At 40.3% G+C, this 27,932-nt stretch overlaps 1 protein-coding gene across 7 annotated transcripts; it reads right to left on the reverse strand.

Moving 5' to 3' along the window:
• Positions 1–1,054: 1,054 nt before the first annotated feature.
• On the reverse strand, positions 1,055–27,817 carry LOC135917513 (N-acetylglucosamine-6-phosphate deacetylase). 7 transcript variants are annotated; one of them, XM_065451093.2, is made up of 11 exons: positions 27,702–27,760; positions 27,545–27,583; positions 26,841–27,091; positions 24,071–24,210; positions 22,876–22,930; positions 21,196–21,405; positions 20,627–20,715; positions 18,041–18,185; positions 15,887–16,016; positions 12,276–12,322; positions 1,055–1,345 (listed from the first exon to the last, which is right to left on the reverse strand). In XM_065451093.2, the coding sequence occupies exons 3-11, from the start codon at positions 27,067–27,069 to the stop codon at positions 1,116–1,118; spliced, it is 1,275 nt and encodes a 424-aa protein (XP_065307165.2). In that variant the 5' UTR covers positions 27,070–27,091; positions 27,545–27,583; positions 27,702–27,760; the 3' UTR covers positions 1,055–1,115. The 7 variants fall into 7 exon arrangements, with proteins under 7 accessions (XP_065307165.2, XP_065307163.2, XP_065307164.2 ...); XM_065451091.2 differs by lacking the exon at positions 27,545–27,583 and having other exon boundaries at positions 27,702–27,817; XM_065451092.2 differs by lacking the exon at positions 27,702–27,760 and having other exon boundaries at positions 27,545–27,695.
• Between the last annotated feature and the right edge of the window lie 115 nt (positions 27,818–27,932).

Below are 27,932 nucleotides of genomic sequence, written 5' to 3' on the forward strand. Positions count from 1 at the left end.
ACACTAATTAGAAGAAAAGTGTCAATGAGAAAATTGTAGAGCAACATAAAAAATCCCCGATACAGCTTTCTATTGCTCAATAAATGCTACATAAATGTATTTTTCCAAGCATGAAAGAAGCCTGCGAATACATGTAAAGTGCCTCGAGTTGCCAGTCTCGCGGCAATTTTTTGTGTATTCACGGGTTTCTTTCATGCTGGGAAAAACACTTTGAAACTTTGAAAATTTTTAGTTGTCTCTGGTCATTTCTCAGATGCAACTCATGACCATCACTGAAACCCATAATTTATCGAGCAATGAAACCTGCTGAGCCACACAATCATCGGACACTTTTACCAGGCATACTTGCTGTACTTTGTGTGTTCATTGGACTGTTTTTTCACAGATCCCTTAGTCCAAGTATGCCTCATGGCAGAATGCCATGGCTGTTGTGTGCTATTTTATTTCAATATAAAGCTAAATGGCTAGTATACCAACCTTAGTGAGGTATAAGACATTTCATTTTCTAAGTTGACATTTTAGTGCTAATGTAATGCCCTTTTTTCTTTCTCTGCCTCAATTATTCAACTTTTCCATATATACGCGAGTGCGGCGCTGACTGACAGTTCTGTTCTCATTTCTGTTTTTACAATTTACAGTAGATAAAAAAGAGAAAGACCTTTTGAAGTGTTGAAGCTTGAGCTAGATTATTTTTTCTCTTTATACTTGCATTATTGTTTTCTGTACAATCTTCAGTTGCATTTTTACCACTGTGACAGTTTTTGTCATCTGGTGCTGCTCTGTTGCACTAATGCTCATTTACTGCTGCACAGAAAGAACCGCAGATGTAACATCTTCGACTTGTCATGAGTGTGTGCATCTGTGTAGCTTCAGGCACAAATTTTATGGACAACATACTTTGACTTACAACAGCCTGTTGTCATATATTTGGCTTGTTCAAGGCATAAAGTGTGCAAGTTCCCGGAAAGCTTATTTTTCTGACCGCAAGAGAAATGCCAGAAACATGTTAAAGGAACTGCGGATATCACAAAGCATGCACACATCAGGACGATCATTATCCAATTTATCAAATATATATTTATAAGCTTATCTTAGTTGTCTTCAGCTGCCAGCCTCTAACTCCTTGATATCACATTAGGCTTTGCATTTATAACAATGAGTTCGGTCCCAGGTTTCATCCAGACACATTCTCCAGCAATCCAAGTAGACAACACATGAAGGTTATTGTCCAGCATTACAAAGTCTGCGTCTGCGCCAAAGTCAAGGGTTCCTTTGTGCTTCTGGATGCCAAGCACCTCAGCAGCATGCAATGATGCTGATTCAAGGGCCTCGACAGTAGTGCAACCTGCATACACATAAAGTCACGGACAATCAGCAGTTACTTTAAAACTACAGTAGCATACAAAACATGTCAATTAACCACAAAAGCAAAAATTGGGTATTTCACCACAAACTAGTACTAGTTGTGACTAATGTTGAATTCCAATGGCGGAGTCGGAGCAAGTTTTTCTGCTCGCTTCGGAGCAAGTTTGTTCCAATGACAGAGTGAGGGCGGGAGTAAGGTGTTCCAATGAGAGAGTCGGAGTGGATTCAGAGCGGGAGTCACTCCGTGGAGCAGAAAAAGATGCTCCGCCAAAATCGGCGGAGTGGACCGGAAGTCTGCGTGACGCATTTTCTTTACCACGTTTGACTGCTGGGAGGCGCCACCGGTCACGACTCGCGAGGAAGCAAAAGCTGCTGCACGCTTGGCGAGATATCCATTCGGCACTTTTAAAAAAGCAACAGGTGAACGGTGCTGAAGAGACAAGTGACCGGTGCTGCAGTACTGGGAGCCAACAGTGGGAGGAAATGACAACACGCAAGGTATCCTGGGTAACTCGGCGATAGAAGTTCCGCTTCCGCCTTGCTCCGGCGGCGCAGGTTGTGTTCCACTCGCGAATTTGGAGGCGTTGCTCTACGCCAGAGTTGAGTGCTCGCTCGCGGAGTCCGTCGGCTGCTCCGACTCCGGCCATTGGAATTCAACATAAGTACATTTTAACAGGTTAAAATCAAGCTAAATCTTGAAGAAGTTACATGTACCAAGCATTTTTTATGTGCTGGTTGCACCACAGCAAATATTTATCTGGTCTCTTCATCAGATATTCTTATTTTTCCCATTTATGCTTTCATTATTTACCAGGACTGCCACTCCAGGAATTAGAACCACACATGAAGTTTCCAGCAGGCTGGATCAAGCTCTGTCGACCGGAACTGTAAACACTGCCTTTGAGAAATAGGTTGTTAGGTCGCTTTTATAAATTTGACACATCAAAACTGCCAAAAAAGTTATTTGAAAAGATTGTCAGAAATATACTAGCATGGAGAACTAGAGTGAACAGTAACCCAGTGGGAAGCATGCGTACACTACCTATATTTTAGCATACAATGGGCATGAGTACCGGTCCTGACGTCGCGCAAGCGGCACTTGCAGCGCCCCTGCAGGCCAGGCTCGGGGCTAATAGCAATATCTCAATACATATGGTCAAATTTATGCGTCCGCCTGCCTCTGATAATTTCCTACATTAAAACTGAGTAACTTTATTGCATACAAGGCTCACACACCATAGTTCTCTCTCTCTCTTTAGTGATGGAGCCATGGGGCATGTGCACATGCCGCCTGCACTGGCTCAAGTGGGCAGCAATCACATGCAAATAACACTGCCAAGTCTAGCAAAAGTGATGTGGAGCGTGGAACACCAATGCACAATTACTTGGTTAAAGAAGACTGCGTTTGAAGGACTGTTTCCTGTACAGCAAAAGCTGCACACACCCACATGCAGTATAGTAATGCATAAACTCCCACCACAGTAACTGTTATGCAGGTGGACTTTTCATGCTTAACAGTAACAGCAATACTGTTATGGTGGCAGTGCTGCCGATTTTATTATTTGGTTATTTTTCGTCAAGCATAAAAGCAGGCTCTAGAGGAGCAACTTATAGCAGTGCCAAGTGTCATATTATGCATGAAACCTAATAGTGTTGATCACCGAGTTCTATGAAATAAATAAAAGAATAATAAAAGAAAGGGTGTGATTAAGCGCACACAAGCTGTAAAAGTATAGTTTGAGACCTCCTCCAAGAAGATTTGTAACAACTGCAACGCTATGTCTAACTGCATTGCTATGCATCAAGACATCAGCAATTAGCTGGTGTACATAGATTAAGAATCAGAATTTCCTACATCCTGAATTATCCCATAGCTCTTTAGTACTCATTCAACAGTACTGCTGGGACAGGTAAAAATGGTGCTGCTGAGATCAATGAATTCATGCCAATTTGTACAGAAACCAGACTACATTTGAGCAAATGCCTACTATAAATTCGGTGCTGACTTCGTTAAGAACACAATTTTCATCGATGCACAACAAGTTGATGTAAATGCTTTGGGCATTGCACACTGAGCAATGCTTTTTACTAATGATTTAAATTACCCACCGAATACATTCCATGCACAGAAACAAATTTGAAGTTAATTTGCAACTCTATGGTGTTACAATGACTAATACCGAGATTATGTCTAGCATGTTTTGTTTCTACATGTGACAAGTACATGAAGTACAGCCTGTGCTTCAGACAGAGCTATGTACTAGACAAGTCGGAAAATTTTGCGTCTGGCTTTTCTTGCTTTCTTTAAGTAGCTGCTGACTCAACAATTATGGCACAAAGTCTTATTTTGTCAAGAACACCCCAAATAATTGCAACACTTTTTAAGCAACACACCCAACATGTGTGCCAAGTGCAGCGTGGCTTAAGGCAAAAAAAAGGGGTCACATGCTATCTCAAAAAACTTAGAGCGTGCCAGTCAGCCTGGTGCGGTGGCTGATGGCCATACAATGACCACTGTGTTGCCAAAAAGCTGCCAAATTGATCCTTCAAATTAGAAACACATGGAACCCGCTCTCCCTTCTTGTCCCATCAAGTGCTGAATACACTCGGCTTTCGATGGCATGGTCACAGTGTGTGTTTATGCATCAGTGGTGTCTGGTACCACAAGTGCGCCGCATCAGATTTTGTTGATGCGGATGAAATCCACTTCATATATAGCAAGCAACGTGACAAAGACTTCTTTCACTGCTTGCATTTGCAATTAAAAAATGCTCCTTCATATATGAAAAAAAGCTAGGCATGCATCATGTTATTTGATGTGACATTAATCCTGATACATTTATGACACAAAAAATGATGTAATGATTTTACTGAAGGCATCAAAGATTTGACCATATTTGCTACAGAACAAACGAAATGAGATGTCTTTGCAATCAGCGGCCACAGCACACTACTTGCAACCGTGACCAAAGAGTAGCATGTCACATGCTGGAAGCACAAAGACGTCAAGTTACATAACACGTAACTTGATGTAACCTTACATCCACAGTAGAACCCACTTATAAAAATGCTGGTTTTAAGAGCATATTGGATATAACAATGAGCAGCCGTCAACTATTGTATGTGTTCCATGGTAAAATAAACCGCTTGTTACAATGCTCCCATGCTGCGTTACCTTATGCTCCCATGTCACGCTATCAGTTATAAGAATATACCCTTTTTGATGAGGCAACACACCAGAAAAAAAAAAAGATTTGCTTGGCAAGTTTCTGTACCGAGTACGAAGTTTCTCGCTAAATGTCTTTGACCAACACAATGACAGGCAGCAAGCACTATCTGTTGGTTTAGACCAGGGACACAGCACAAGGAAGAAGTTTTGCACATGACTGACTTCCTTGAGAAACCACTGTCACAGGAGACAGACCGATGCAAGATTTCCAGCTGCAGTGGTGTCACACACATGATGTACGGAAAATTTAATGTAGACCTGTGGTTCACATATGACGAGAACTGTCTGTATAAATTCCAAACAAAGCCATAGGTGGCTTGGGGTGAAGCCCACTTTCAGTTTACTGCCTGATGTTTCCTCCCTATTGCTAAAAAAGTTTTGGATTTTTGTTGTTCTTGTTGGTGTTTATTATGCTTATTCTAGATGTGTTTTGCACATTCATATAGAAAATAAACATTATTTTTTCACATTTATATGTGCCATCTCTGAATGGTTAAATCTGGCTACTGGGTGAGTGTGTGATGAAAGGAGAAAAAGAAACACAATCCTCGGGCGAGAACAAAAAGAAATATAAGTTGCTTTGGCAGACGTGCCTGTGTGCAACACACCTTTCATGGCACATCTTCATCACAGTGCCTAAAGAACAAATTATGACAAAAGAAAAAAAGCTCTAAGAATTGCTTTGCCACACCCTCCTTTGTGCCATCGACCCTGCATGCCTTTGTCACGCCTCTTGCCTGTCTCTCTTCCAACCCTTCGACATCAGCAAGAGAGTGGAAAGGAGACGTGTGATGAAGGCATGCTGTGTGGCATGCACAGCACAAACAAAGGCAAGTGTGACTGTGTGACTAAGTGGCTCGCGTTTTTTCTTGGACTTTGCATTTCATGTTTTTACAGGGCACACACCCAGTATCCAGATTTATTTGTTATAGCCAATAATGCAGCATAATAACATTGTAGTAAGCCACTCATGTTACCATAGAACAGACACAAAAGTTAAGATTGCAGCACCTGCTCACTGCTACATGCAAGTACAGGGTGACCGAAAAATACTGTAACGTGAAAAGACAACAGTAACTTTTCAACAAACAACCCAATTGAGGCAGGCTTTTTTTTTTATCGTAAGCACACTGAATTCTGCAAAACAGTTCACATTTGATTCTCAAAATGTCTACCTTCTGCTTTTATACAGGCCTCCAGACGCTTTCGAAATTTTTTCAAAATAGCCTCGATGCCTTCTGGAGTGATTTCATTCCAGGTCCTCTGCAGAGCACGTTTCAGGGATTCGATGGATTTGTGTTTGAAAGAACACACTTTTTGATCCAGGATACCCCAAACAGCAAAGTCCAAAGGATTGAGATCAGGGGAATTGGACGGCCAAACATCCTTCCCCCAGAAGCCAGGGATTCGCCTCACACCACTGGATTGTTTTCGTCACTACGTGGGCAGGTGCGCAGTATTGCTGCCGCCGCCAGTCAACATTTTTTTTCATTTTTTTCAGCCCAGGGCATGACGGCGCCCTCCAGGATGAGCTCACGGTAGGTCTCGGCATTGATTTTGACTCCATTTGGGACAACAACAACCTTGGTTTACCCAAGGCCTGAAATCCCACCCAAAACCATGACGCGCTCGGGGAAATGGGTTTTCTCCACTCTAACATTTCGAGGAGACTCGACTGACATCAATTCTCGATGGTTTTGTGAATTCCAGGCCAGTTCAACAATGAAAATCTTCTCATCTGTGAAGAGAACCCGTTTGGGCTTCGCCGCGGCTCAGCTGCTTCATTCTGCGGCACTTTTCCAATCTGGAAGCCTTCATGTGGTCCGTAAGCAGCTGCTCTTTTGCTGGTTTACGCACCTGGAGTCCCAGATCTTCTTTTACAAGTAATTGCATGGTGGAATTGCCAACTCCATGGTCGCAGGCGAGTTGTCGTATGCGCCTCAAAGGATTTCGCTTGACTTTCTTGCTGACAGCCAATTTCAGTTCCCTTGTTCTTGCAGTTCGAAGCGTTCCGCTTCGCGGCCGGTCGTTGACACCTCCTATCTCCTGGTATCGTTTGACAACATGATGCACTTCGACTCGGTGCAATTTAAGCATCTTTGCAATGTTCGGAATAGGCATCCCCAGCCTGTGGTGGGCAACAATGGAGTACCGCAATTCTTCAGAGACCATTTTTCCTGGAAAATATTGCACCAGTGGCAGTAAAAATAGTAATTCTACCTTAGAAAAACACAAGTAACATGAAAAAATCAGTGTTGAAGCTCAAAAATGCAAACAATAATAAATAACATGAAATTCAACACACGTTACAGTATTTTTCGGTCACGCAGTATTGTTAAAACCAGTAATGCTATAAGTGGATTTGGCTGTATTTCTTTCGGTCTAATCAAAATGTTCGAATGTTTGTTCCTTCTGCTTTCTTCGTGCAACCCGATAAAAATTATTAGTTGTAACAACGGGATTTTCTTGGTGCTTAATATTGTTATAAGTGGGTTCGACTGTGCACAGTTATTCTGTTGCAAATATGGCAGATAAAAAGCAACTGCACTACAAATCTCACAGTGCAAGACCGCTAGGACTGCACTACTTGCGTAGCTCCAGCATGTTGCCTGCTATTTGTGAAACAAAGTGTAGTGTCATTTTTCATGTATGAAGCCATGTTGCACTTGGAGCATGTTTTGAGTTGTTTGCATTTAAAGGGAGCATAATCAATGGGTAAACAGCTATTGAATAATTAAATTTTCTCTCAGTACTCCTTTAACATGATAGTTTACTTAAATGGCCCCTCACCAGGTCTGGACATTTTGAGCTGACAAGCACTGTGCATACAATGCACGATAACAGCCATATCTGCTAAGTATTACATCGCTATGCACTGCGGAAAGAGCTGAAATTTCAAACCGAATGTCATTTGTCATCCTCCTTGCAGGCTCTATGCTCCCAGCCGAAGAGACGACGTATATCGCACAAGTGCGCCTACGTAAATCGCATTGCTGTGACATCACTCGTAGTGACATGTGACTTTGAGTATTATTCAAGGCAACATGTTATTTGTGTAATCTGTTGCTTCAGTAGACAAATTAAAGTTTAGAGAAATAATAAAACACACAAACTGAATGTCTGCGTGTTCTTGTTTTACTTCGCAACGCAGCAAGAGAGATGTACTTCCGTTTTGTCTGCTTGTTTCCACTTCGTGCAGTCGCGCGCTCAGACAACGAAAGTATGTCATTTTCTACTGTTCCAGCACGCGATCATGCTCCATGAACTGCTTGTGTCTACCTCAGTATTCGCGTAACACTGATGTCGGGTGTTTTTGTGCACAGTGCGCAAAATCATGTGCCACACGAAACGAGACAACAGCTCATGCGCAATGCCAGCAGCAGAAGTGTGCCATGCAGCAAAAACACGAGTAAAAAAAATGAAGGTGGGGCCCGTGACATATGCATCATGCGATCCCTTGAGCTTCGGCGTAGGAGAACGCAGGGAAGGAATTTTGCTTGCGGAGGCTAGAGGGGGCAAGCGGAGAGTCTCTCTCTTTGCAGTGGCCCTCACCTCCTGACATCGTGTTCGTGGCACATTTGAAATATTTATATCTCGGCTATTAATGAACAAGTTTGAAAAATTATTGCTGCAGAATGCTCCTTAGAGGGCACATAACAACTTTCAGCATATAACTGAAATTTGCTATGTGGCCTCGCGAGGGGCTCTTTAAGAGAGTATGCGGGGCTAGAATCACGATTTTCGTCACAAATGCACTTTTTTAATGTGTGTTTTCGATCTCTAAGCATATTGCCAGCTGGTAGTGATGTATAAAGAACACAGTAGCAATACTATGGAAGACGAAACATTTATTGGGCGAACCTGTGCCCACGGAACAGGCTACACTTAAAGAACGGCAACAGCGGCGAACACAGTCGGTGATCGTCAAAATCTGATCAGCAGGTCAAGCACGTCGGCTTTTATACATCAGTTGTCGAATGTTCCAGAGTAATCGCTGGGACCTGCATGCCTTCGACAAAGTTCTACACCATTTGCGTCGCGCAAACATGCAATCAGATTACACAAGGTTCGGCGACAACAGACAGCGGATAGAAGCACTGATAACATTCTAGAAACTTCCAATACAAGTAGGCGCATCCTGCACTGAGCGATAATGTTTGTTAGGCAGTGAAACGTGGCCTCCCCATAAAGATAAACAAGTACACGTGTCAATTTAAAGAAGCATCATGCCAAGTTTGGTTATTTTCCATATGATAGAAGAGAAAAAAATGAGCTGTTTTACCTGGCGGTTGCATGTGTTTTGGAATGTTTTGAGTTCTTTGAATCAATTTTTCTCAAGTTGCACTTTTTGCCCATTTACACTTTTACGAAAACTATCGTTTCAAAACTGTAAAGGCGGAAACTTTCTGTAAGATTATCTTTAGGCTGGAAATTTGTGAGGAACAAGACTATAATCTTGAACTTCTAAATTTTCTCTACAAGAAGAAGTATAGGTTTCTAGATCACTGTAACAACAACAAAAAAAAACTTATTTTGAAGTGATGCAATTTCTACAGAAGACGGCATAAAATTGCAAGCGATTGCTATCTATCTTGTAATATGGGGCGCCCAGAAGATATTTAACAAAAAAAGGTTATCTAACTTTATCTTTAGAATGATAGTTTTCCTAAGGTGACACACACATGATTTATTTATTTATTTATTTATTTATTTATTTATTTATTTATTTACTTCAAAATACCTTACAGGCCCCATGAGGAGCATTGAGTAAGGGGTGTGACATCACTGTAAGGGCACATTCACACCGGCGACTTGAGGAGGTCGCGCGACGATTTGCGACTCGCGACCAAAAAGCGACCGAAGGCGACTGATGTTCACACTGGCAAGCCCGGCTGAGCGCGACCCGCAAGTCGCAATCCCGGAGATTATCATTCTCAGCGAGAACTCTCGAAATCTACGCGGAATTTGAACGCGAGGCCGGATGTAGACACACGAAAGATCACTTCCGGTGCGCCGCTGATTGGTTTATCAGTTTTGCGACCACGGTCGCGCGACTGAAAAATCGCGCAGAGAGCGACTGGCCCAAAATGGTCGCTTTTCAAGAAAGGCGACCGTTTGCGACCATTTGCGACTGGTCGCTTTGCGACCAACTTGGTCGCGCGACCACTCTCAGTCGCCGGTGTGAATGTGCCCTAAGACAGTTGTACAGGTGAATACTGCAAAGATAAGTAGAAAACATTGTTCAAAATTCAACAGGGCTACAAATGAAGATGCGGTAACAAACAGAACATCAGATAAATTTTGTCTCACCTGTTGCTCGCGCACATAATTAAGCACTGCGTACAAAAAGAAAGTGTATTCTAAAGCAAGAAAAGGAGAAGAAAAGAACAATGCTAACATTACTCGTACAAACAGAAATTACTAATCGGGGTAGCGTACGAAACATACAATAAATTTTACCACTCACATTGCTCATGCACATAATAAAAAAAAGAATAGTTTAATGAATGAAAGAAAAAAATAAGTTTTAAAAACCTGTGCGACATTACATAGATATACAGAACATGGTATACAGAATGACACATTTTTAGGACAGAAACTCTAGGTTCAGAATTTGCCTAAATTTATCTCTGGCTGCTTGCATGACAGTGCTTTCAGGAAGGGAATTCCACAAGTTGATAGCTTATGGCAAAGCCAACAATCTAAATGCATCCGTGTTTCTGTAGATATGAGTGAAACTTAACTCATTATTCAGTCGACATGACATGCAACTTGCACGTTCCAGCAGTAAAGACAATGACTTCATTTGATGAACATGTTTATGAAGCAAGGACAGCAATGCCATGTCACGACGACTACTTAGTGCAGGAAGTGAAAGATCAAGTTTGATTTGAGTTATGCTTGACTGCCTATTGTAATTGTGGGAAATAAATCGAGTAGCTCGGTTTTGGATGGTTTCTAACATGCAGATTAAATATTCATGAGGAGGAAACCATATTTGGGGTGCAAACTCGAGCTGTGGACAGACAAAAGTCAGGAAGGCTAATTTGCGGATGTTAGGCGGGCTTTTACATAGGTTGCAACAAATGTACCCCAGTGTATTTGAAGTATTAGCATATATACGATTGTTATATGAGAGGCCCAGGAAAGATTTGGTGCAAGATTACCGCCTAGATATTTCTACAGTGAAGCTTCCAATACTGGATCTGCATTTATATAACAAGAAAAGCTTGAGTTAAAGTGTTTGTGTGTGAAAGTCAATAATTAGCATTTAGATAAATTACGTGTCATTCGCTAGGTGTTGCACCAGTCGCTAATGCGTTGAAGGTAACCTTGAAGAATAAGGTGGTCCTCAATGCTGGTAATTGATAGGTATATTATACAATCATCAGCAAAAATTTGCATGCAAGAAGAGATGTTACTGGACAAGTCGTTGATGTAAATTAGAAAAAGCAATGGTCCTAACGCACTGCCCTGTGGTACACTGTAGTTAAGTTGGTGAGGGGTTATGCAAAATTGTTCACAGCTGTAAATTGCTGATTATTATCTAGGAAGTTACAAATCCAAGATAATGTTCAACAGTTTAATTTGAGAGCAGTTAATTTGGAAATTAAACGGCAGTGAGCTACATGGTTGAAAGCCTTACAAAAGTCGGGAAAGATGCAATCTGTTTAAAGGTTATGGTCCATGTGAGAATGTACATCAGCAGTGAACATAGTAACTGTGTAAGCCGTGCTGATTAGTAAAGAAAAAAATTATTTGATTCAAGATGTTCATATATATGAGATGCTATAATATGCTCGAGCATTTTGCAGCATATGCTCGTTAATGAAATTGGACGGTAGTTCTCAGGGGAATTCTTCCTGCCACTTTTGTACAAAGGTACCACTTTAGCAATTTTCCAATTAGAGGGGAGCTGGCCTGATGATAAAGACTGGCAGAAAATATGGTACAAAATTTTGCTAGATATCAATGTCGTATTTTTTAAAGCTTCAGAGTTAATATTATCGATGCTTAAGAGCTAGATATTGTAAGGTTATTAATGAGAAATCCTGATGTTAACAGTGCAAGACGTAGACTGGACGCGAGACGAGAAGATGACACCACAGCGCTTGTGGTGTCATCTTCTTGTCTCGTGTCCCGTCTACATTTTGTGCTGTTAACACCAGGATGGAAAATCAACAAGCCCAAGCTGCTATTCTAATGAGACATGCAATACCATCTTCAGTAATAGCACTGTGTTTCATGTACCAGCAGTCGAAATCAGTGAGTTCAGGAATGAGTGAAATGTCTTCAGTTGTGAATACGGATGAACCAAATGTGTTAAAGACAGCAGGGCACTCACTGTCAGTAAGCTGAACTTCATTCTCACTATCTAATGAAATATGGTACGAACTGAGATCAGGTAATATTGCCTGTGAAATCTTTTGGGTGTTGGACTTAATTAGCTCAATGGCACATGCATAACTTTTTTGCATTTGTACTAGGGTAATCAAATTTAGTACACATTCTAATTACAAGAAGACAAATCCTCATGCCTAATTTCATTAAATTGGCATCTTGGTTCAAAAAAAAGGCCTTTCAGCCCCACATACCCCCTTAACATGGTAGTTTACCATCAACTTAGAAACTTGGTAGCTCTTAAATCAATGAGCCCACAAGTCAACCTGTCGGGGCTTACCTGTTGATTTCTGCAAATACCGGACACAGAAATCCATTGTTGCAATGCTGAAAAAGAAGAAGGGGGTATGGAGGATTGTCATTACACAACAAGCTGGATACGTATATTAAATAATGTATCCATACAAATATAATGCAAGGAAAGCTTTTGACAGCTCAGAAAATTACAAATATTTAAATTATAAAGCTAACAATGCCCAAAAGAACCAGACCAGCTGGCTTACAACAATGTTATTTTTTTTAGCATAGCACAACAGGCAATATATTGTCATGATGCTCGCGTGTATGAGACCACAAGCGCATTCGCTGGGGCTCGCACAGGCACAAATTGGCTACCAGTGCCACATGCTATTTCAAGGAACCAAATGTGCGATCACCAGGAAAACAATGTTGCCTTTTCTGCAAAGCTTAGGAGCCCAGTGGCTAAGCTTGTTGCAGGCCAACTCGTGAAAAACAAAACAATAATCGCACATCATATGCGAAGCAAGGTTCTGAATTTATGTGAAGAACATTTTCAGAATGGTGCCATTGAAAAACAATAAATAAGTATGACTAGCATCATACTTCCGCGTATATGGTATATGAGATAAAATTCCACATAAAACGTGATTTTTTTTTCAACATTCTTACAATGCACATCTTGTAATACATAATGCACAAAAGATTTCAGGATTTTAAGTGTTTTCCTCTATGCTATAAGAGCTAAAACTATGTGTGCATGCATTGTATAGTCATATTGCATTACAACTGCACCCCCCCCCCTTCTTTTTTTTACCTTGTGGCCACAATATTACCCTTGCATTATCATTCGCGTTTAACGAAATCTTGCTGTAGATGTAATCCAGCTAGGTTGTGGATGCAGTTAGTGTCACTCACAATTGTAGTTGCAACGGGTGTCAATCAAATCAAGTCCCACTTATTTTTCACCACTACATGGAAATAGTGACCAAGAAACATTTATACTATGTAAAATAACTGTACAACTTTACGAGGCAGCTGGCCTCACTGATAGCAAAGGACAGTATATATGCACAGCATATAAACGCACAGTTCTGTTAAGAAAGCAAGAGCAGCATATGAACAGCACTTCTTACATGAGAATCTTGTGTATGAACTCTGTGTTATTAGAGAGTAATTTACACTAGTGCTTGAAATGTACAAAACTAACATCATATAATCAGTAAACACACAAACAGTAGATCAAGAGATACAGTTAATGTAAGACACACAATAATACTAATAGATGCATGTTTCTGAGTGATCTTTCTAGCCAATATTTTCACATCACATCAAGTGTGATGAACAGTGGGAAAACAAGGAATTGCAGATCAACTTTATTTCCAATTTTCCTGCAATTTCATTATCTTTCCATACCATCTTCAGTTTAGATTACCTTGACAACAGCACTACTGCAGCTGAAAAGCGATGTTTTCAGCAAGAGCTCTCAAAATAGCCTTGCTTAGTTTTTCACATCGAAACACATAACTTAATAGAATATACGATAAGGCTCAATATATTACGTGTTGCTGCTTTGATCTTTTGTCTTTAGTAATGAAACTTAACACATTTGAATGTGCCTATATATTTTGTAATGTTTCCATGGCAACAAGTCCAATTAGGCTCAAGGGCATTGAAAATCACTATGCATTTAGTTTGTGATCAATGCTGTATAGAAGAAAACAGAGGCCAGCGGACCCATTCGTTTGTTCTGAGCATAATGCAAAACCAAACAATAACATCGAATTTATAGTTACGCAGAAGGGGTGGATGCCGCCATACTCAGTGAGACGTAGTTTTGAATGTGCACATTTTAGCATTTTTGTGTTTGGGTGAAAGACAAATGCAAACACTAGCATACAGTTCTCAAGTTCTAAGAGCAATTACAGTATATTACATTGTGCATTTGTTATACGCAAAGCTATATCCAACAGTGGTGTACCACCTGCATTTCGTTTCACTGGCTCTGCCTGCACAGATACAAAATGCCTGCAAGTATACACTAACCACTTCACTTCATCCAGCGATGCATGCAATTCTTGGAAACACCAATAACACCTGACCTGACTTTGTTGCCACTATCTTAGCTGAAAAATAACTTTTTCGTTTATTGGGCTTTTCTAATCAAACACTGAAAGTGGCACCTTGCCAACTTCATCCCATAAATCAGTCAATCAAATCAGTTTTATTTCCACCAGTGACAATACATGATGAAAAAAATCAGCAGAACCTGTCTCACGATTATTGTCTACAGTAATGCATTTAGCATTGAATCAATATAGCGATGCAACATATTATTCCCGCGAATTGAGTTATGTATGAGGCGTGTACTGCAGTGGGACTTCTCTTTCGCACTTCCCTAGGAACACTGGGTATTCTATCAGTATTCTATCACATTGCACCATGCACACAACCTTTAGACCAATTTCCTGGAAAATGATATACATATCAGAAACAGTTAATACAGCAATTTTTCATTTTGGGCTGCTGTTTGCTTGAAAGTCTTCCTAGGGCAGGCTGAAGATGGACGTTTTCGGTGGGAAATAACATGTCTTCGACACATTTTCTGTCCTATAGCACCGTCAAAAAGACACTGCACCCATTAGAGTCACCATTTATGTCAGGCGTGTTCGTGCCAACAAGCCACATTCAAATTATCCGGTGAGAGCCAGCCTCAGGATTGAAATAACGAAAGATTTGGGCCACAGAAATGTAAGGCCGCTGGTGAAGACCTTTGGTCAAGACCAAATTAACCAAAAAATCAAATAAACCAGAGTTGAATTAACTCTTTCCATACCGCAACCATTGGGCACTGTTAGCTCACTAACGATGGTTTGAAGCGCTGCTTTAGAGACCTTCCATGTCACTCACAGACACACTATACCATAGAATGTTAAGGAGGAGAACTATATTTGTGTTTTCTAAGCAGTTCACTTTTTCCCCACCAGGCGAAAATTTGTAATGTACTCTGAAGTTTCGCAATCTGCAAAGTAGAAAGCAAAACTGGCCACCTCCGGGAGTGGCGCGTGTGCTTCGAAAGATCACAGATCTCGCAATGCCGCTACATCTGCGGCTGATTTTATCGGTGGATCCAGCAGCAACGAGTCCGAGGATGCCGCTTTTTCGTCTGACTTTGACTCTAAGAACGACGACACAAGCCAGCCCAGAACATCAACGGTCACAGCCTGGCACATAAAACTGTAGTGCTGTCACTTAAATTTTTGTAGTGCAACACCTGTTTAATGAAAAATTTTGATTTTTTTCGGCAATAGTGCCTATTAGATGGCAATACATTTTGTATATCTCATCATTTTTATCACATTTTCTTCTGAGTAGATACAAGTGTGCCTTTACAAACTGTGTTCAATTTTATCCCACAATCTTGATTCTGGCAACTTATATCTTTTCATGACATGTATCTCGTTAATAAAACGTTTATGCATGAAAAGTGCATTTATTCTGCTTTTTGTTTGTCTATTACATAAAATATTGAGTGCAGTAGTTCCTTCAGAAAGAAAAATACTTCTTTCCCCATAGTAGGGAAACAGTTAACAAAAGTTTACTCTATTGAACATTTTCTTAAGAGAAATTTTCTTAAGAGATTTTGAGAGCTACCTTCCACAAAGTGTAGTTGTTCCTGCGATCACAGCACGCTTGCCCAGGATTTCAACTTTATTTTCCCCTATGAAGTGGACACCTGCTTCAAGACCCATGGCTGACATTGCGTCAGTGACCAGTGTCAAGCCTGCAAATAAAGAGAAGATAGTTGGCAACATACATACAGAACAGTAAGGTAAGCTCCAACAAAGCGTTAGTTGAAGCATGAAGTTTTATTAACATACTCCAGCTCTGCATGTTGACCAAGAATGAAACAGTCACCTAATTCAAGTTATAGCATGAATTAGCTGCATCTTAATTCTTTCCTTACCGCTAGAAATGTGGTCATTTTCAGCGGTTTTATGTTTTAACGTATTATTTCAAGACAGTTGTCACAACGTATACCATGGTAAAAAAATAATTTTTTGAATGGATTAATAACAGTAATAATTGCTCATCCAATTCTTGAGTATTCTGATTTAAAATTTCAAACAAGCGACTCAAGGAACATGAATGAAAGTAATAATTTGGTATTTTTAGTATAATTACTAAGTAAAAAATTAATATATACAAAATATAGGCATGTCTCTTAGTTCCCAGCTTTTGTAAGTCAAACCATGCAAAAAAATTATTATGCAGATTTGTTGGCATCATAATTATCTATAACGATGCCTATGCTATGTGGGAAAGCCATAGCTTCACCCATGCGAAAACAGCTAAGTTCTTATTGTACAAGGAGCATTTGTTTTTACTCATTGCAGCAGGCACATGGTTTGCTCTTTAATCCTTTCTTTAGGCTGACAAAGCAATGGTTGTCAGGTCAGGGAGCATGCAGAAGCCTCCTTATACTTAATCATAACATTTGGTCAGCTTTTCTGTGCAAGCAAGCTTATCTAGTGCATATTCAACTGGCACTAGAGCCTCCATGTGCATTGTTCAGTTCCTGTAAAGTACTGTACAGCAACATGGAGTGTTGCACAATATTTTACAGTAATGAGCAAGCGCCCTTGCACATGCAGTGTTCAATATGCAAGAGAGAGTGCTAGTGAAGCTTTGGTTGAAGCTCGGTCTGAAATCGACAGCCTGCTCTTGTGTTAGTGAAAACCCAACACAACAGGAAGGATCGCTTGTAATAGTTTGTATATATGCCCTCGAAATGCTGATGAATAAACGCAACCAACGGTGGGGAAAATAAAGTTGCGCTTTGATATATGTCAAACACAATTATCAAAATAACAAGTACTCGTGAGCATCTACAGTTGTTTGAGGCATCATTAAAACTGCTTAGATGTGAGATCAGAAATCTAGGCAACCCGACAGAGGCTTCTGTGTCTTCACTGCTGCTGCCATTTAAACATTATGCTGCTGAGTCGACCAAAGCATAACTTTTGCGTTGTCTTATTGTGGAAGTGCTAGGAGCACTGGAGGCTAGTTTCAACAATACCTCCAGTTGAAGCTTTATTTCTCCAGACTCCCCAATCTGCCAAAAATAGTTAAATCTGATAAACAAAAGCTCAGTCGTCATTTCCCCCGGTGCATGACATCGCTAGAATAATTATAATGGAAGTTTTTAGCAACATGTAGAAAAACTTGATAAAATTGACAGATTTTAATAGGCCTGGTAAAGAAAGAGTTAAAGCATATGTTAAAACTGAATTACAATCCTGCATTAGTCGCACATAAAAAACATTTTTTACCGTCGTTGGCAGTGGTAAATTCATTCAATTCCATTCAGCCTACTGAATACTGTTTGAATTTCTTTATATATACACACACACGTGTGTGTGTGTGTGTGTGTGTGTGTGTGTGTGTGTGTGCGTGCGTGCGTGCGTGCGTGTGTGTGTGTGTGTGTGTGTGTGTGTGTGTGTGTGTGTGTGTGCGTGTGTGTGTGTGTGTTGCCTACTGCCCAACACTGAGCACTTTCTGCAATACGCTGCGCACTTATGCTGCAAGATATTATCTTCTCACAGCCATCTGCTGACCAGAACAAACTTTAATTGTGCTTAGGAATTTAGTCAAAGTCAGAATACAGAACAAAATTAAAGTGCGAATTCAGAAGATTAACTTACTTATATCAAGTCAAATTCAACACATTGCAATGTTGCTACTGTACAGCATATTACACACTTTTCTTAACTAAACTATATAGGCACTAGCATTTACACTCCTTACCTCTGGAGTTGGCCTTATAAGCAATGCGCAATGCAGCAGGGTGTGTGTGGATACCATCAGCTATGATTCCATAGAATACATTCTTTTCCTCTGGAAGCTTCTTAGACGTCAGCAGCCCAACGAGTCCAGGGTCCCTGTGGTGAAACTGGAGGAAGGGATTTTGCACCTTCTACATACATGAAATGCAATGGCCTGGAATAGTAATGAGACACTACAGTGACTGACAACAGGGCAACAACAATGCAAGCTAGATGCAAGAGAAGTGATGCCTAGCTCCTGCCCCTCCACACATGCATGCACAAAATATAATAATAAAGAAGGTGGCAATACATTATTGAAGACAATGCAACACCAATAAGTTATGAAGTAGTAGGTAAATTATTTCAGCAAATTGATCAATGCTCACTGAGAGGAGCACCTGCATAAAAATTTTATGTAAAAGTAAAGCATAGATGATAGAATACAGCAATGCCCATGAATTAGGCATTTATTTCAGTGCAAGCCCATTCTTAGGATTGAAACACAGTAGCAGCTGTTTACTAATGCTCACAATTCTTTGTTCCACCAAATCACTTTGAACAAAGTCCCAGTGGAAGGGAGCAGTGATTTGATCCTTTGATCCTTCTATTTTTGTCTTCTCAGAGGCAGAATTGTCACATTCACATCAATATTCCAGTACACCTACCATAAATCAGTCATTAAGCAAAATACTACCAAAGATACAATAACCTGCATATTGGCTGCATTCAGCAGTACAGAAAATCAGTATAAATCAGTAACGAGAGCTTAAGAGCAACTGGCTTTGCAAAGAGCAATTGTGCTAACATTGTGGCTGATCAAGAAAGTGCTTTCGCACGTTTTGTGGATCAGGTTTATAACATGCCTGCAATAACGCCTTCATTAAATAGTGGCAGCATTGCACTGCACTCTGCTACTGTAAGGAGATATGCAAGACAGAAAAATAGCATTTTCGTTTTAAAAATCTTCTTTTTTTTTAGATTTTGGTAGCAAAATTATGCCTCCGTATTCTATTTTTATGTCTAAGAAAGGCCACAAAAAATTATTCAAATCAAGGCATGGTAGCTGTATGGGTTTAATTTTTCCATTAAAGCTCGTCTGATGAGGCTCACAACTACAAGTTCTGCCCAGATGGTGAGCTTTACTGGTACAAGCACAAGCCAGCAGTAGCTCTGGCTGAACTGAAACCAGCTAATTCTCGCATTTTCACTAGCGCTCAGACAAAGGCCATGCTTCCCACATACATATGCTTACAGACAAACAGCTGTTGTCTCGCTGTGATAATGACAAAACTCAAAACACAGCTGTGTCTCTTAAGAGCAAGATTTTATTGCAGTACTCCAAAACAAAACACAACTGAATCTCACCCGAGCAAGATTTTATTGTGTTGCGACAAAACTATATTTGCTTCGGGCACTATTATGCAGGTGACCACTTCTACAGCCACACTGTGGTTTAACACAGGCTTTGAGGAGGTTCTTAGGAGTTGAGCTTCCTCCCAACTCGGGAGTTCATCACTCTGAGCAACTAGAGAGACCAGAGAAGAATCAAAAGAATGTGCGGAAAATAGACAGCTGAAGCTAAATACTGTTGTCACAGTACAGCAAGGAAAACCTGTTTAGAGGAGGAAGCTCGCAGAAGTTCATAGGGTATCATCTATGCAACAGGAAAGTTCTGAGGTTTTACATTTCTTGTGGAAAGAGCAGTCTGTATACTGGCCAAATTTCATGCAAATTCGTCACTTGTAATAGTAATGAGCACGTTAGGAACTTTCAATATCATTTTTCTTTCTTCTTTTTCAATTTTAGGATGTTTTGACTTCTTGTGCAATAAAATTATTGTATTGAACATGAGTCAATCTCAGCCAAATTCTGCAGATGTAGAATGCAGATATCTAGGTCTTATTGTAATTTTCATATTATTGGTCATGTGCATTTTGTAAAACTGTTCTAATGGTGTCAACGTTCTCAATAGTAGTTTATATTAAACATTTTAATGTTAAATCACAAAGCCAAAAGAAAATTGATTTTGAAACTTATTTGCAATGTGTTGTTTATAAGAAACATGCAATAAAGGCTATTCTATAACCGTCTCCAAGGTCTGGTACGAAGCTCAAACATTGCACAAGAGACTATACTTTCATCACTTCGAGCAACACAGAAAAATAACCAGAAAAGGTAATGTGACACAAAAAACACATTCGAAATTGGGAGATTAAATTCTATATTCTGCACAAATATTATCTTGTTAGCTTTATTAGTAAGGAAAGTGTACCTCTGAGGAGCATCTCCCTTTTTGAAATACTATTTGTGAAGAGAAGAAAGGTTCATTTTTCCTTTATTGCATGTGATTATTCCCACCTGTTACCTTAGCAAATTGTATGCTAAGATTCAGACGCTTCAGAAAATAGCATTTGCACTCTTGTTCTCATGTTCCGCTCACAGCAACAGCATCAACAATAACAACCTAACACCTTTGTGTATGTTGTCTGAACACCCTACACAATTTCACAAAAATTCACACAGTACAATCTAACCGTCAAAATTAAAAATGTAGCAACAAACTTACAGGTAACATAGCATTGAAGAGGTGGGTGATGAAAGATGCTCCATCCTGCATTGCCTTCTCACCTTGGACGAGATTAGCCTCAGAGTGTCCTGAGAATGAAATAAAATGCAGTTTTATCACTACTGCAACATTATGGTCCAGCAAAAACACAGGTGCCTATGCTCTGTTGAATCGACGTCATGCAGTGCATCAACAGCTTTGGCTTACTTCAGTGAATTGGGATTCGGAACAAGAACACGGAGCCACCTACTTTCCGCCAATAATGCAAGGATCACGAAAAACTAAGCTATACACAATGGCCCCATCTTGTGCTTCACCAAAACATGCAGCTGGTTCTCTCCCCTTCAATCGACATGTACCATAGTTTTCACTGCACTGCACAGAATTAGTCAGCCAGAGTATAGGTATTACATTTTTAGTAAAAATGTCCAGTAGCTTTTAATTGGGCTCCGTGCACATAGTGCATACATTGTGAACTTAAATGCAGGAAATCATACATAAACGAAAGGAGAGAGGGGGGGAGAGAGGGAGAGCGAGTGGTAGAAGACGCAAAACAGTAAACACCGTACCTATCGAGACTGTAACGCCTTTTTCGACGATTGCTCGGATCACTTTGCCATCAGGATCCAGTTCAGGTGCCATCGTGATAATGGCAGCGCTGTCCAAAGTCCCATACACATTCATAAGCCTTTCAAAGCCACCTTCCAAGTCCTGAATAAGCTGGGATTTGTGGGCACCTTTCTTGTGCTTGCTGATGAAGGGACCTTCCAAATGAATCCCTGAAGGGATAGCCACAATAAATATATCTATATATCAAAGTAAATGCTGAATTAACATGCCAAGGGCAATGAACACTGCTACATCTTCTGCAGGAAGCACAATTATAACTGTAGAGGCACAAGAAAACTTGTGAAAAACAGTACGTAGCTACTGGGACAAACAAAATGAAGAGAGACCTGAACACATGAAATGAGCAAAAGCTGTAATGTTTATGTTCATTATTCAGTGGCATAGTCAAGTATGACCCAACATTAAAAGCAATAGCATTAACAAGATGTGTTGTTGGGGAAGTTAGTTCATGATACGGAAGTTGTTAGAGAGCACTTGTACTATTCCCTGCCTTGTCCATGTTTCTTTTTGCACTTTAATTTATTATGAAGTAAACGCATTCCTGTGGTAAGATTTATATCCATGGCTGTAACAATCACATCCACAAAAAAAGAGCCCTTAGACATTAAAAATGAGCTACAATTTTATCAGATTAGTGTAACAAGCTGAAATGGGCACTAAATAGTCATATCCAAGCCAAGCCCACAAGCTCAGAAATATTTCTTACTGTTGAACAACATGCTGTCCTAAGGAGATATTGTCCATCAGTGTGCTACAGTATAGAAAAGCCATGATTATGTAATAGCAAACCCCTTTCCTCTGTCACAGTGTAGTGGCAGGATATCATTTTTTTTTAATTTGTGGTTGTTTTGTCTTTCCTTTTTGTTGGTTTCTGCACACCTCAGTTTATACAAACTTTGAACTTGTGCTTAAGAAACATCACATTTGTTAGTCTAAATGCATGCTTGTCGATATTAATTAGTAAAATGTGATTGTTAACAACCTTATGTACATATTATATAATGAAAAGCTGCTGCGCTGTATTAAAATGTCTTCAGGCACGCTCAAGCTGCTCTGTATAGCTTTTTGCCTGGAGGACCTCCACTGTTGTTGGAAAATAAAGGTATTTTATTCTATCTCTTAATTTGTGTGCCCACAAACTTTTTATGCAATAGCATGACAACCTGAAATGTAAAGTGTCAACAGAGTGCATAGCAGTTGCAACGCTGCACAATTTGGTGTCATTCGTTCATTCTATCACAATGCGCACAAATGAAAAAATTTTACTTTGCAGCTATGTTTTCATGTATCCTTGCACACATTGTGCCCAAACAGCAACACTGACTGATTAACTGATGAGGCTTAACTTTCACAAGGATCAGATAAGCTATGAGGCATGCAGTAGTGGAGAGAACTGGATTAATTTTGACCAGCTGAGGTTTCTCAATGTACTCCTAAATATAAGCACACAAACCTTCTTGCCTTTTGCACTCACTGGACTGCAGCCACTTCAGTCAGGAAATCGAACCTGCAGCCTCCTTTGCAGAAGCATAACACTACAGCCACTGAGCCAACACAGCGGGATGAATAACAAGACTATAGGACAGGCTATCAAACTGTGGAGTGAAATTGGGGCTTACCAAGAACTCCAGCACCATGAGCACTGCCATTTCGCTTCTTCACAGCCGTGAGAGCCTGGAAGTTTTTGTTTTGTTTTGTTTAAAAATGTCAAAGTTACAAAAGTTAAGCAAATATCTGTACAATGCTACAGTAATAAAATTCAACTCTATACATTTAAGAATTGTTAGCTTTAGTTGCTTGGCTTTTGAACAATGTCCATGTAAAAGGTAGGCATCTGGCCCTATATGCTGACAAAATATATTTAAAAATAGTGTTTGTGCCCTTCCAAATACAAACAGCAAGCATGGACTATATTGCAGTAATGAAAAACAGTGGGCTTGTATTTTTGCATAGCAATGGACCCACTGTCATTAGGCTTTTGAAGTATGCCATATATATATTTAAGTTTATGTGATTTACTGGACAAATTGCTCAATACAATGAATTGTTAAAGATAAGTAACATTTTAATTCTAGTGTAACATTCTTTTTTTAATTTTGATTCTCATTTAATTAGTCTAATTTTTCTGCAAAACAACTAAGAAATCATCAAGGCATATAATCATGTACAATGCAAGTATATTAATAACAAGTTACCGACATTCTTTTCAGAAGCACTTGATAATAAAATAGTAAGGTTGCTGTATCTGCAACATCAGATGTGGCTGTGAGAACCTCAAGCTTACAATTGTTAAATGAGTACTGCCGTAATATCTTGAAGTCGTAAAAACTCTATCGCACACATTTCACATGTAAAAGGATGATACTTAGCAAGTATAAAGTGTGGTAAACATCTATTAAGGCAGTCCTGACGTAATTGACAGTATCGTCACATCATGACACAGAGCAAAATTCACCGATGACGTGTAGCTATAAGGCTAGGTACGACGATGCTGTTCATAAAAAATATTTGCAAGAATGTTGTGCACATTTCTTCTGGCTGTCTTCACACGTGGCAGCAATGACAGGAAGGGAGCAAGCGTATCTATCATAACGTTATGATGCATATCCTAGGTAATGAAACCAAACTGGTTCGAAGAAACAAATATTATGGCAAATTATTTAAGGCACCCTGATTCCTGCCAGTAATTCTTTCTATGTTTTGGGAGTGTTCTGACCTTCATTCAATGCAGACAAATCATACGTTGAAAGCATCATGTCAGTACTTCTAAAGTTCAAATTTTTTCTTCAAACAGTGACATAATATATACTGCACCTTGTGGTAAACTTCCGGTGTAGAAGTGACAATAGTTGGACACATAGACGTCACCCCATATGGTAGAATGCCTTTGGCAACCTTGTCAACAGCATCTCCAATTGTGTCGACACTGTGAGAGAAATCTACTCCCATGCCTCCTATAACCACAAAAAAGAGAAACTGGCCATCACGCCTGTTCTTAATTAAAGTGAAACTTTCTTTGCTTACTTCCTCCCACCACTTCTTCTAAGGTTTGGTGCAAGTATGAAATGTAAGCAACACAAGTTCCTCCCCAAACAGACAACTTAATAGCCTTGACTGTTGACTAACAAGATATAGCCAGTGAGCACACCTATTCTCTGCATTATCAAACCATAACCTGCAACATAAAACCTGCACATATGTAGCCAGCTCATTGCTATCTCTAATGCACACAGACCTCTTAATGAAAAAGTGCATGACATTTAACGGCTTCATTGGTTTTCTTATATTTGCGATAAGAATTCCTTACCTGCCATGGTGGTGTAGATGCTTTGGTGTCGAAGTGCTAAGCCCGAGGCCGCGGGATCAAATCCCCGTCACAACAGCCACATTTTGACAGGAGTGATATGTAATAACACCGATGTACCATGCATTGGGTGCACATTAAAGAACCCCAGCAGGTCAAAATTAATTTGGAGTCCCCCAGTACAGTGTGCCTCATAATGATATTATGTTTTTGCATGTAAATCCCCAGAATTTAACTTAATTAATTACCTATTTCTTGATCAACTCAGTATGTGCAAACGGATTCTCCACCTAATATACCATGAAATTGTGACCATCAATGTAGTGTCAGTGAGTGCACCTCTTTTCTCCATGATAAAACAATACAACACGGCATAAAATGATGTGTACCTGTACATATAACGTGGACTCAGAGATATCTTTAAAGAGTACAGACATGTTAAGGAAATAGTGCATGTCAATCACTTCCTTGACTTTTTTTTATTATATTTGAGCTACCCCTTTCTTAGGCCAATGGCTTTATGCCACTGGATATGTGCCCATTCTTGGCCAATCCCCAATAGTGGTAATGTGTCACTGTTACACAAGAGGCATGGAAGCCTTAAATGTATTTAGATATGTGTCATAACTCTCTGTGCCATACACCTCTCATACCCATTCTTCTTTATCCTCATGACACAAAGAACTAAGAGCAACAAGACTGTGCATGTAGCCTCTGCTACTGCTGTTGCCTCACTAACTCAAAGAAACTTCGTGTCACTTAGATTCTAACATTAAATGCGTCTGTGCGGGATTCTTTTTTTCCATTGTGTTTCAGTTGAAATCTTGTTGTGAATAGCGAAGTCCAACTTTGCCACAAAAATTACTGTTCAAAGTTTGTGTTTGCCAAAACTGCTCCTTTCTGATGAAATGAGTGGCTCTGGCAAATACGCTTGAGGCTTGCAAATATTAAATTAAAATCAAGTTGCAATAAAACACTGAACAAGAAAGTATGTGCTGATACAAGTGCTAATACTTCTAAGTTATGTTGCTAAACGCAGTGAAACACTTTTGAAAGCAGCTGCTCAAACACCAAGAGAACAAAACCGAACCTTTTTATACAGTTTTGTCGGTCTTTTCTGCAGTCACCAATAAATACACAGCACAGTGCATATAATGTAGTGTACCATACGCAAGGTTTAACTGGAGCTCTCTGTATCTACAGCTGCCGTCTTCGAAAGTTTGCTCCCGCAGTGTATATAAGGTCCATTATGAAAGTAATGCGCATTTTCTGGCAAAAATACATTTGTTGACCGGACCTACACAAAAGGTTCAAGTTCTTCAAAATACTCTCCCCTTGCATGAATAATCAATACACTTGCCGAGATGTGTCTGCCACGCCTGGAAGGCACCCTGAAAGTCCTCGACGGGAATGTCTGTCAGGAACGCTGTAACATTCCACGGTCTCCCAATGCTTTCCTTTCAGCGCTCTCTTCAGTCAGGGAAACAAAGAAATGTCGCACGGAGCCAAGTCGGGACTGTAAGGGGGATGGAGGGCCACCAGGGTGTTGCTCCGGGCCAAGTAGTTGGTAACAGGACCTGTGGCTGGAGGCATTGTCATGGTGGAGCTTGACCGTGTCTTTGATCTCAGCCCTCACACGTGCAACCCGGCGTTTCAATATCTTGAGCACCTCCAGGTAAAAGGCTGAATTAACACTTTCTCCCTGCGGTACAAACTCAATATGGACAATTCCTCAGGCGTCAAAGAAGACAATGAGCATTGTTTTGATGTGAGACTTGCTCATTTGCGCTTTCTTGGGGCGGGAGGATGATCTTGTGTGCCACTCACTGCTCTGCCTTTTCAATTCTATGTCGTAATCGAACATCCAGGATTCATCTCAGGTTACGACATAGTTAAGGAAGTGCTCATTTTGAATCAAATCCAACAATTCTTGACAGCGCAAAACTTAAAGTTCTTTCTGATCTTCCGTCAACACTTTCGGCACAAGCTTCGTGCAGACCTTGCGCATTTGCATATCCTCGGTCGCTATCCCATGTACCGCAAACGTGGACATGTGTAGGGCAGAACCCTCTCCACATTTCCCGACCGGTCTTACCGCGCTACCGTGGATAGTCGCATCATAATAAAATCATGTGCATCACTTTCATAATGGACCCTGTATGTGCGTGCTCATACTTCTACTCTAATCTCCTTACAATGAAAGCTCGTTATTTACAAAAAGATGTCTTTTTTACATCTAAGCTCGTAGGCTAGTGCGAATACAAACACGAGAGCACTCACCATTAATTTGCAAATCAATGTAGCCTGGTGCAATGGTGGCTCCTTTGCAGTCTAGTTGGATGTCGGCAGTGATCCGCTCATCGAAAAATATGGGCTCAGGGTCCACAATGACATTGTTTCGAACCCAAAGGTCTTCCAGAACCAACTTATGATTACGTAATATTGTGCAATTTTTGAACTGAATCAAGCAAGAGCTCGGCCATTTGTGCTGCCCAGAAAAGGTATTCATGGCTTATTCACCCACACTTTGTCTGAAAGAACGAAAGCATAAAGAAATAAACCAAAAGCAGCACGGACAAAAGTTTCGTTGTACAAGAAATTTAACGGTAGATAATGGTCGAGACTATGCAACATCTAGATCTTCAGAATAGCAGCTAACTTTCGTCGACGACAGATGCATCAACACCTAGATCGCATAACCCATGAATGAAACTCTCCCCGACATAAGATTTCCGTGATGAAGTTATTTATATAACTCATAAACGAAACTCGCAGCTTACAGGATTTTTCGATGAAAACATAAACGACGTAAGCATTAAGTTTGAGTTGCGCCAGCAATAATGAAAAGAAAATGTTGCCATACAGAGAATGGTCATTCGTTCAATGGTATCTCTGAACCACAATCAAATATATCGATTGGCTGTCCGCACTGATAACTTCTCAAGTGGCCGGCTTCACGGCGACGATGCGACGAGGAAACCTACAGCTGGGAAGTCAATCGAGGACGAACGGCACAGGCGGATCTTGAAAGACACACACAAAAAAAAGCAAGATAAAAGAAAATTAGTACGCGGGCCCGCGCGCCTAGTATTGGTCTATAAAATACGTTACACGCTACAAACGAAAGCTGGCAAGACCTACGATTGTACTCATGTTGCGCTCCCGAGGATGGCACGTGCGGTCTGTGATTATCGCTATTTTGACGGTAAGAGAAGGCGTAAAATACGTGTGAATAGCACTATCAGTTTCTAGCGGGAAAAACAAAAGCGTTCTAGTAGCAAAAGATTGCGTGCTACTTGTGTAGCAAGACCATGTCCACATTCCATTCATACATTCAGCGTTTCATGCTGCGGCTCACTGTAAGTTCGCAAT

The sequence above is a fragment of the Dermacentor albipictus genome, chromosome 3 (genome assembly GCF_038994185.2).
Source record: "Dermacentor albipictus isolate Rhodes 1998 colony chromosome 3, USDA_Dalb.pri_finalv2, whole genome shotgun sequence".
NCBI classification, from domain to species: Eukaryota; Metazoa; Arthropoda; class Arachnida; order Ixodida; family Ixodidae; genus Dermacentor; species Dermacentor albipictus.

What these genes read in the sequence shown, in the direction of transcription:
- LOC135917513 (XM_065451091.2), bottom strand. Translation starts at nt 27,069, where the DNA reads ATGAATACCTTTTCTGGGCAGCACAAATGGCCGAGCTCTTGCTTGATT. An exon ending in CATTGATTTGCAAATTAATG is followed by an intron (nt 24,211 to 26,840) that starts GTGAGTGCTCTC and finishes TTGTGGTTATAG; the next exon opens with GAGGCATGGGAGTAGATTTC. An exon ending in ACAACTACACTTTGTGGAAG is followed by an intron (nt 12,323 to 15,886) that starts GTAGCTCTCAAA and finishes CTTCTTTTTCAG; the next exon opens with CATTGCAACAATGGATTTCT.